The 10,046-nt window shown below is 37.6% G+C and overlaps 1 protein-coding gene and 1 long non-coding RNA gene across 8 annotated transcripts; one reads left to right on the top strand and one right to left on the bottom strand.

The window, feature by feature from the left end:
• The first annotated feature begins 833 nt into the window (after window positions 1-833).
• Window positions 834-3,436, top strand: LOC126803133 (uncharacterized). 2 transcript variants are annotated; one of them, XR_007673062.1, is made up of 6 exons: window positions 834-959; window positions 1,379-1,428; window positions 2,312-2,416; window positions 2,548-2,656; window positions 2,734-2,890; window positions 3,300-3,436. It is a non-coding gene; the product is annotated as an uncharacterized LOC126803133 (long non-coding RNA). The 2 variants fall into 2 exon arrangements; XR_007673061.1 differs by having other exon boundaries at window positions 839-959; window positions 2,755-2,890.
• Window positions 3,437-5,864: 2,428 nt separating this feature from the next.
• LOC126802096 (beta carbonic anhydrase 5, chloroplastic-like) lies at window positions 5,865-9,016 on the bottom strand. 6 transcript variants are annotated; one of them, XM_050529640.1, is made up of 10 exons: window positions 8,664-9,016; window positions 8,518-8,585; window positions 8,150-8,206; window positions 7,880-8,041; window positions 7,745-7,793; window positions 7,502-7,615; window positions 7,338-7,391; window positions 6,848-6,930; window positions 6,638-6,740; window positions 5,865-6,211 (listed from the first exon to the last, which is right to left on the bottom strand). In XM_050529640.1, exons 1-10 carry the CDS (start codon window positions 8,718-8,720, stop codon window positions 6,008-6,010), a joined length of 951 nt encoding a protein of 316 aa, XP_050385597.1. In that variant the 5' UTR covers window positions 8,721-9,016; the 3' UTR covers window positions 5,865-6,007. The 6 variants fall into 6 exon arrangements, with proteins under 6 accessions (XP_050385597.1, XP_050385596.1, XP_050385598.1 ...); XM_050529639.1 differs by having other exon boundaries at window positions 6,638-6,743; window positions 8,664-8,997; XM_050529641.1 differs by having other exon boundaries at window positions 6,638-6,743; window positions 8,536-8,585; window positions 8,664-8,997.
• Window positions 9,017-10,046: the final 1,030 nt, after the last annotated feature.

Below are 10,046 nucleotides of genomic sequence, written 5' to 3'. Positions count from 1 at the left end.
TTCAAAAAAAATCGTGACTCTCCCAAGATCGTCACATGAAAAACATCGACCGAAGAGTGGCGAGTTCCCTTGTTTGGCCTTATCCGCAGTATAAGAACGGCAGGAGATTGACGTAAGGCGAATATTGCCCGATATAATATATCTATACGTTCAAAAGCGGGGACGTTAATGAAAAATTACCTTTGTAGGTATGGAGAAGACGAGACTAGCGTCTCTTGAGCAAAGACTTTGCTTGTTAATTTCGCGTTGCTTGTGTTATATGTTGGACGAGCAATCTTGAATGCTTGGATGCGGGTTCTTACGGGGCAAAAAGTCGATTTTGCGGGGCGAATTAGGAGGAGGCCCTGTGGGGGTCTGCAGGGGTTGCGGGCAGATACGGCAGGGGGCTGCAGGGAGCGATAGGCGGAACTGCGAGCAGGGGGGTCACCGACGAGGAGCGTCGACGGGAAAGTTGTCGAAGGCCGGAGACAAGTGCGGCTGACGAGGGAAAAAAGGATTTATACGGCTCTAAAAGTTCAGGGTTTTAGGACAAAGTGCGTGATAACGTGATGCGTGATGAAATAACATATACGCATTACAAAACCACAATCACATAGGATTCGAGTCCTAATATATTACAGAGATGCAAATCTATCTCTAATAGGAAACTTAACAGTGTTAAGACACGCAATGATAAAATAATAATTCTCACATAACAATATTATATTTTTCAGTCAACTTTTTAATGACGTTTTTACCCCTACTTTATTACTTATTCACGACTCGACCGGTCTTCTAAACCGTGGCATTTCCAGGAGCCTAAAACCCTGAACTCCCAAACCGCTTCATCTCTCTCTCTCGTTTTCTCTCCACCACCATTTCAATCTTCCTACGAAAAATCAGACCGGGTTAAACCGATCAACCCCCGCCCGCTCCGTGTGTACTGCCGTCTGCGCCTCCTCATCTTTTGAAATCTCCAAGTTAAGTTTCCAGCATGCTCTCCCTAATTCTCATCTTTACCATCGGAAATTGCGAACCGAGAAATCTCCGTGTGTACTGATGACATGTTAATGACCACGACTTAGATTTAGGGAGATCAAAGTGCAGCTCCAGATGACGAGTCTTTATTTTATATATTTTTAAATTTGAATTTGAATTTCATTTTTCGTAGTGAATTTAAATTATTATTATTAGTATGATTGGGTTGTTTGTGAGACTTGGGTTTTTGAATGGTGGTGATATCTTCCGATTCAGTTTTTGGCTAATTTTTGAGTCAAGTTGGAGTTCTGTATGTTATTGTGTTTGTGCATCTGGAAATCATTATGGTTTTGGTTTCTAAATCTTCTTGTGTTATGTTCATTATGATTAATCAAGGGGTTTTTGTGTCTGTTTAATACAGGTTGGAGCTTTTGGGAGGTTATATGACTTGAAGGTGAGACTTTTCAGCAGGTATATTCTTCTTCTGGTCGCATGTATTAGATACTGATAGAGGAATATCATACATAGTTTTGAACAAAATCTAATTGATGATGGTTTACTAAAACCTCTTAGAGACGTTGAATGAATTATAACTAATGGGAATGTGAGAATGTGTGTATATTTATGTGTACGTATGTATGATATTTTGTTTTTTTGTTTTTGTTTTTTGAATAAATGGGATTGTATGGAGTTGGAAGTTCATTTGATGTGAATAAATATCTGGCATGATGCCAATGTGTCAAGAAGATTCAATACTGTAGTTCTTCAATTTCTGTTATAACTGAGGTTTGAGAGGAAGTTATTTTCTATGTGTTCCAGAATGATAGAACTAAATACAAAGGTAAGCATTAGAAACTTAGAATTCAATTAGAAGATTTTGAGATAACAGAAGCACGAATACAAAACCAATTATCCAGATTTCTCTAATAGAAGCTGCCGTCAAAGACTTTCTCTAGCCTGCAATGTTCTCAACCGAAATATTGAAAAATGTACAGCAGCTAATCCAGTACCTGAACACACCCAAAACCAATTCTGAGAAATTAATATCAAATGAAATGCAAGATGGTATAAATTCAGCTTCAATCAGGCTCCTAAAGTGAAGTTATAAGCTAAAGACTCAATTGAATGAGTGTTTACCAATACTATAAAGGGTTGTGAAATGTACGATTTTGATACCATTACATTACAGGATCCATGTTCTAACATACAAATATTTCCAAATTTTAGCTTGCCTTTGTTGGTATGTCTTAAGTGATTCGCAATTTTTAGCTGCGATTTGTATGCTTAATTCCAGATTTATAATATAATCCCAGTCGACAATTCCCACTCAACCTCCCACCATTTTCTCTGGCAGACAAAGGAACCCTAGTGACAGCAACGGTTGGCGGCGATGGTCAAGTCTCGTGACATCTAAGAGATTGTTGCGAAGCTCTCATCCGATAAATCCAAGACTAGAGAAGTAATTTCCTTCCCTCTCTCTCCCGTTTGAATTTGATTTCCTTAACAATTGAAATTGAAATTTAAGTAATTGAAGCTTAATCTGAAATTGTTGCAGAGAAGCTTAATCTCAGTTTTTTACTGTATTTATAGGAAGGGATTAAGTTGCTTAATACATGGTTTGATGGAGAAAGGTCAAATGATTTCTGTAAATATGTTGCACAGAAAACTGCCAAGCTCAAACAAGATGAAATTGCTCACTGTAAGATGAATTTTGCTTATTCTAGATTGATTGAACACAATTTTTATATACTATTAGCCTATTAGGGAATAATTTAGAATGTTTTACTGTTATTGCAGCTGACACATGGCCTTTCTTAATCACTATGTTGATTAAGTGTGCTTCACTGGAGGTATCCTCAAGCAAGTGCGGATTGCCGAAATATGTAGTTGCAAAGACCTTGAGGGTAGTTGTGCAACGAGCGGAGGATGGTAAGTTTTCAGCTAGTATATAGAGTCGAAAAATGCAGCACCAAGTCAAGTAATTTAACATTTGTAAAGTGTTCATAAGATAGACTGTTGTCCCTATTTTGTTGTCAAGTGTTAATCATATTATCATACTAGTGGATATGTTTGAATGTTTATTAAGTGTGATCCTGCTTCTTGGTGAAGAAGGTTCTACCTAGTGAATGAGATGGACCTACTTGATTTTCTTGGGGTTAGGAATTTCTTTCATGGAAATACAAAACAACAAAACATAATTTCTAAACACTCGAGCTTCGTTATTTATTATGTCTTATTTTGAGATTTTATACCTACGATTCTGTTAAAGCTTATGTCATAGCATCTCAGTACATGCATATGCTTGGGGCACCTATAGTCTGTTTTATCATCATATCAGGTAGTATATTGCCACTGTTACCAGTGGTTAAAAGTCTTTTCAACCATATTTGGGAGATCTTAAGCAATGATCCAAGCTTCCAGTGGCAGTCGGAATATGGGCTTCTTCTACATGATCTTTTGGCTGTGAGAGATTATCGATTCCACAATGAAATTACTCAAATTAGCCCTTTGACGCCAGAAAAAGTCTCTGTACTTCCTTTAAACCCGAATATTAGATTGGTTTTGCAACGCTTTGAATTCCTTCCAAAGTATCTGATGTTTGTGTTTGCCCAATCTCCATAAACAATCCCCAATCAAACAAAATAAAATGGTTGCATCAAGGGAGTTTCATCAGGAAGATATGGGAACTCAATATGATCATAGGCAGATTTAAGACATCTTGATATCGGGAATTGTTTGGAGAGAATGAGGGAAAGCTTCAATCCGCCCACCACTTCTCACATTTGAATTTTAAATCACAGATTTGGTCGGCCTCAAGTATCTTAAAAATGAAGTTCTCCTTCGTGTCAACCCCAGATATATGGATGTTAGTCGTGTCACAATCTGTGGACACATTTTCTTCAGCTCCTCCATAATTCATGTTGTATGCTAAAATGTTAGATCTGCATTCATTGCACAATACCTTTAATTCTTTGATCACCACCTGATCAACATTATCAACATCTAGAAAATTATTGAAGGTCTTCCTCGGTAAGACTGCGATCACGGCAATACAATACCTATGCTTCCACACTTTTTTGCTCACATTCTGCAGCAATTGCTGCTTCCATAGTTTCATATATGAACGATCAACTGGTATGCTCTCATTATGTAGTATGAGATGGTATAATAGACGAGCCTTTCTGGCTTAGTATAGCTCTCTAGCCTTTGTCATCTCGTCTCTTATGGAGTTTTCACTTTGCCATGCTAATCAAAAGTTGGTTACTCTCAATGGTCCTAATGCAGCACAAACAGCTTTGTCAAGGCCTTTATAAAGTCATGTTTGACATTTTCAGAACCACCTGCATTAATCAAATCAATGCGAATGCAGGTCCTTACCTCATAAATATGGAGTAAACATTTGGGGAAAATGGTTAGTCTTTTCTCTATGTATAGGGAGTATATTAGCTTGTGGACCAATTAGTATATCTTTCTCCAATTCTTGAGCTTCCAAAATGCACTCGAAATTGGAAACCTATGATCTAGCCGTGAAATTCTGTCATGGAGGCTGGCTGTTGACATCTTGGCTCATCCATAACAGCCTCCAGTGTAGCATTGACCTCCTAAGCAGGTCTTCCATCTCACCAATATGAGAGCCTTGTAAATTTGACTCTCCAATCTTGTGTACAGTACCAAATACTACTCACCAATATGTACATATTTGCCGCATTATCCCAAAAATAAAGGAAGTAGCAGATGAGAAAAGGTATTAAAATACAAAGCAAAGTCTGCTTCTATGAGGATCCGAACTTTTGTCTGGGTAGAAACCAAGAGTGGCCAACTGTGTCCAAAGACGCTATATTGTATGCCATGTATGTATGATGAAATAGGACAAGGATCCTCCTCTCCTGAGCAAGCAATGGACCTGAGTTTTATAGAGATGAAAAAACACGTGTCAGTTCTCACAACTAACGCTCTGAAATTTTTTTAGTTTTGTCCTTGAACTATTTTTTCTCTCATTGTTCTATTCCTTCACTCAGTTCTGCTCTCTGTAAAGAGAAGCAGCTGCATGAGTCTTCCCGCTCCGACCTCCCCCTACTGCACCTTCTCAACTCTCAAAACGTCTCTGACTCCCCCCCTCCCCAAACACACCCCTCTGTCTCAAATTTACTTCACACCAGAAAGTTCTAGATCTCGACATCTTGATTAAACACCTTCATGTACGTTTTTGTTCACCATAGTAGTTCTCACCTCCTAATTGATCACTAGAGAGCTTAATCATTGGGTTGATCCCGTATGTTTTGATCAATGGGTAGTGGGTATGGTACCAATTGCCTGAGATCGGCTCCTCACAAATTTTCGCAGGAGTAATGGGTATGGCACCATCAATCGACCCAAATCAATTAAGCATGTATATTCTGTGGTTGTTCCCGAAATTTAGTTTCTTTGATCGGGTTTTTATCAAACTTGTATGAAATTTGTATCGAATAGAGAGAGGGGTTCAGTTAGAATAATGGACATAGAATTGCAAATGGAGGACTCAGTTGATTCAGCAGAAGAAGAAGAGAGGGAAGATAGTGCTCGTATGTCCTAGCTACATCCACCGTTGGATTAGGGTGTAAAAACAAAAAATACAATATTAGATAGCAACCATTAGATTCATTGGACACTTGGCGATTTGTAGTGCAAAGCTCAGGTAGCTCAGGTCCTTCCCTTGCTCAGGAGAGGATCCGAGTCCGATGAAATAGAAAGGATTCTTACCAAAGACAAATATGCAACCATGTACTAAAGCAAGCTCCAGTGCTTCTGGCTGTAGACACAGCACCAGAATCATCAAGAAAAGTTTTCGAGACATGAGCAGACCAAGCTCATGACTAATGCTACACTAAGCCAAAGCATCAGCAGTCCTGTTGCATTCACAAAAGACATGCGCAAGCCAGGAAAGTTTCCATTAAACGACAGAGTAATTGAATACAATATTATTGCAACAATCTTATTACATTAATAGTCACATTACACAGGTCTTTAAGAATAGTATATGAGGAAAAACTCAGAAAACAGGACAGAAATTTCAGCTCCAACGTAATTGATTTTTAACAGAGATTCTGCCATGTTTCTCTTTCAAATTGTCTTCCTTGTAATCAAGTGTCCATTTCTCAAATGTACAATCAACAAAATCATAATAACCACCATGTACAGAGACAATGCCTTTCTTCACCTTTTCTTCAATCCAAGGATAAGTGAGTAGGTTTAACAATGAACGGTTAACTGATTCCTGGAAAATAACATCCGTTATACATCTTCTTTTTCTTTTCGTAGTTTTATTTATCAAATAAACAAAACCATTATACTTACAAGTGGACAGGAAGTCCACAAGAAAGGAAAAAAGTTCAATAAAGAAATAAACAAGAAAGACAGTCTTAGAAAAAAGATCAAAATGCTCATTTGTCACTCATTTGAAATCCCAATATTTTCAAGAAGAGAACTAAATCATTGAACATATTCGGGTTGAAGTTTCGGGAGACATAACCAAATCAAAATGTGTTGAACATTGAAGATAGCAACACTATGATAACATCACTTCAGTAAAAAAGCACATACCAATGAAGCAAAAAAAAGTTAGAAATTGGCGTTTGTTGTGTAATGGAAACCTAGACCACGGCAAACATTTGTAATTGCATAATATAAGAGCATTAGTTACCTTCTCACAGTGCTTGCATTGCTGGTCAAAGCTGAGCTTGGAGGCGGCAGCCTTTGTCCACGACCTTGCATCCTTCCCATTGACAACCCAACTTTGGATAAAGCTACTGATAAAATGAATTTAGGAAGTGAGAGACTTAGCTTGATATATGAAAATATTGCAAAGGACAATCATAATCCACAACATGTAAACTGAACAAATATACTTAACCTTTTGTCTACTTCATCATTCATACTCATAAGCGCACGAATGCCTCCACAACAGCTATGACCAACAACCAATATGTTTTTGACCTATAAAATAGCTCAAATTTATGAAAATTTGAATAAGGATTGCATAGACCGGCGGGGTTGCATCTGATTTAAATTTTACTATTGAAAAAGAATCATACAAAATCTGAATACTGAACTTTCTTGATACAGATAAACTTAGATACTCTAATTGCAAAAGTCCAGTATTCTAGTGCATCATATATAAGCTCTTTATAAATATAAATCTAAAACATATGAAGTAGTTCTGTATATAGGTCATTTCCTCTCTCACTTTCAAATATTTAATTTTTTACTAAATAACCCCATAATAGTGCATAAATATGAATATGCAATTGCCTAAATGTTTCCTGCTAACAACATTAAGCAGATTATGTGTAATTAATAGAGTAAACACGTCTAGCCCTGGAAAGAAACGAGGGCATACTTACTTCAAGAGTATTTACAGAAAACTCTAGTGCAGCATTTGTTTCCGAGGGTCCACTCTGCAAAAAACAAAGGAAAAGACGAGAGTTAAAAGAGAAATATATCTGAAGCATGATATCTCCTGTCAACGGTGAGTCTTCAACTTTCTGTGGCAGTATGTCAAGCTTACCTCAAAGGGTGGTACCAAATTTGCAATGTTGCGCACCATAAACGCTTCTCCTGGCTGGAATCCGAGAATCGTTGAGGGACAGACCCTAGAGTCTGCACAACCAATCACCAAGAACTGTTCCAGAAACCATCAGTAGACATGCATATTCTCCCTATTCCTCAAAATGAGAATGAAGCAAACAGCAAATGCAACTATCTGAAGATATACTTGATCGGTCAATTTCTGACAAATATAGAATACTACCTTTGGTGACTGACCCTTTGCAAGATTTTGATAGTGTTCCAAGTTTTCCCTATGAAAAATGAAAGTCAAATAAGAAATCAGAATGGTTGAACTAACATCAAGTATTGACTTAAGAGTTAAGACTTGACCACTCACAAATATTTGTTCTTTTTGAAGCTAAGAAACCGGTGTTTCATATCTTCAAACAACTCGCTCCCATCCTCGGTTTCCACTACTCTCTCCAGTTTGTTGCTTTTCATTTTTTGGGTCAGGCCTAAGGACTCTGCGGAAGCCTTTATGGTCAAACCCGGATAACTGGTGCATATAGAGCATAAAAAACACATTTCAACACCCAATAATAATGATTCAAATCTCAGTTAAGCAAATACTTAGATGCGATTCAAACATTAATAAGGACATGCTTATCTCTTAGGATCAATCCAGAGGTTGCATGTAGCCTGTAACCTTAACTGTAAAGATCTCCTATATTTAAACCATGAAACAAGGAAAATCAGAACTCTGTGACAACTTAATGGAAGACCCCTCTATTTAATCCCATCATATTGATCTCACTAATAAAAGGAGAAGGCCCTGAATTTTCAGCTGAGTAGAGTGAAAACAACTGTCTGAACTCTGAACAAAGAAATCTACAGTCTTTAATACGTTGTGAATCTCGATTCGAGTCAGAAGCATCGAAATTACAAGTAAAGTCGTTTTGGTGAACTAATGTTGAAACAAACACGACATAGAGTAACTGAAGCAGAGCAGAAGGTGGGAAATCACATCAAACTTACTTGGAATTAGTGAATAACCTGAGACGGGTCTGCTGAATTTCCCCTGATTGGAGCTTAGAACCAAAGATCTGTACGTTGGAGCAAAAGTTGGTCAGAGTCTCAGTGTGAAATGGATGAAATGCTCTCAAGGAAATGAAGGAACTTACTGCGGATGAGATGGACTGAATGTGGTAAGAGGAGGAGCTCGGAGCCAGAACTGCCATGGAAGAGATTAGAGGAGGAAATGGGTGATGAGAGACATAGAAAGAGAGAGATTGAGATTGGAGTTTTTAAAGAGGAGGAGGGGAGGTTGGTTGAGTTGGGTAGGGAGATAGAAGAAACGGTTGTCGGTCTCCCACAAAGACGGAGAAACCCAAGTTGAGAATATGTAGAGGTCGATGATGCCGATCTCAGAATCATCTGTCTTTTCTCTATTCACAATTCACAAATGACGTCCACGGTTAATAGTGAAACAGCATCAGGTGCTTGAAGTTTCTGCCACTTTCCTTTTTTTGCTTCTCCTTCTCTGTGAGACCTTTCTTGTTTTGGAAATTTGAAAGTCCAAACACAAACCTTCTTCTTCCTCCATGTGGCTTCTAAATTCTATGTGAAACTATTTGGAGCAAAATTATAATTTTTACAACATTTGTAATGTTTTTGGGTTAAAATTTGTCTACGCAGCATGTGTTTCGATGAGTCTGAAGGTGTTGTTCCATTCGGTGTACTACATCGGTCTCTTATTTGTAAATGAGAGGTTGTGTGTGCATTTGTAAATGGGAGGTTGTATGTGTGTTACTCGCAACAAATTGGTTGTATTTGAGTTGTTTTTGTAATTCAAAAAAATTGAGCTAGAGACTAAATAGAATCGTAAAAATGTTTTTTTTAGGGGTTCCAAAACTATTGCAAAAACGCATTATTTGAGTACATGTAACACATCCCAAATAATAGCCTCATAATAAGCAAATATATTGCATTATTACTTTATGCTTTTGCCAAGAGACATTTGTAGAATACTCCTACTAATGTGTTCTACATGTATTCCAATGCTTATTTGTTTGTATTTCGTTTGTCCCGATCATCTTTTATATGTAGTGCGTCGCCTGGTAGTTGTATCCACAATTTTTTACTTCTGTTACACATATAACGTTTGTCTCTCTAGTCTCTATTGTATCAAGGGGAGGACAGAGGTGAACAAGCATATCAAGGAGCTTTCTTGTTGAGTTGTTGACAACATCTTTGTTGTGCCAAGTGATGATGATGTTGTGACCCCAATGTGTAATCTTTGGCTGCGGTCAAGAAAATGAATATGGGAATGTGTGCAAAGAAATTAATTTGCTTGACACAATGAGCCACTGTAATATGATTCATCTCTCACGAATTCTTTAATGATGCTCATTTGTATCTTATATGAGTATGAAGTTAATATACCACTAAATAATTGAATTAACTTTAATGACAATGAAGTTATCTACACAGAGAGTGCATTTATGTTGGATGTTGCCTCAGAGTTTTGATTATCTACACAGATTCACCGCTCATCCTTATGTCCG

This window comes from Argentina anserina, chromosome 7 (genome assembly GCF_933775445.1).
Source record: "Argentina anserina chromosome 7, drPotAnse1.1, whole genome shotgun sequence".
Lineage (NCBI taxonomy): Eukaryota > Viridiplantae > Streptophyta > Magnoliopsida > Rosales > Rosaceae > Argentina > Argentina anserina.
The sequence above is the reverse complement of the archived record's forward strand: the minus strand, read 5'-3'. Positions and strand labels throughout refer to the sequence as shown.

Bases quoted from the DNA above. Each gene is read 5' to 3' on its own strand.
- LOC126802096 (XM_050529639.1), bottom strand. From the start codon at position 8,720: ATGGCAGTTCTGGCTCCGAGCTCCTCCTCTTACCACATTCAGTCCATC. The intron at 7,794-7,879 runs GTGAGTGGTCAA...CATTTTTCATAG, and splicing joins TTCAAAAAGAACAAATATTT to GGAAAACTTGGAACACTATC. The intron at 6,212-6,637 runs GTAACTAATGCT...GTTATTTTCCAG, and splicing joins AATGCAAGCACTGTGAGAAG to GAATCAGTTAACCGTTCATT.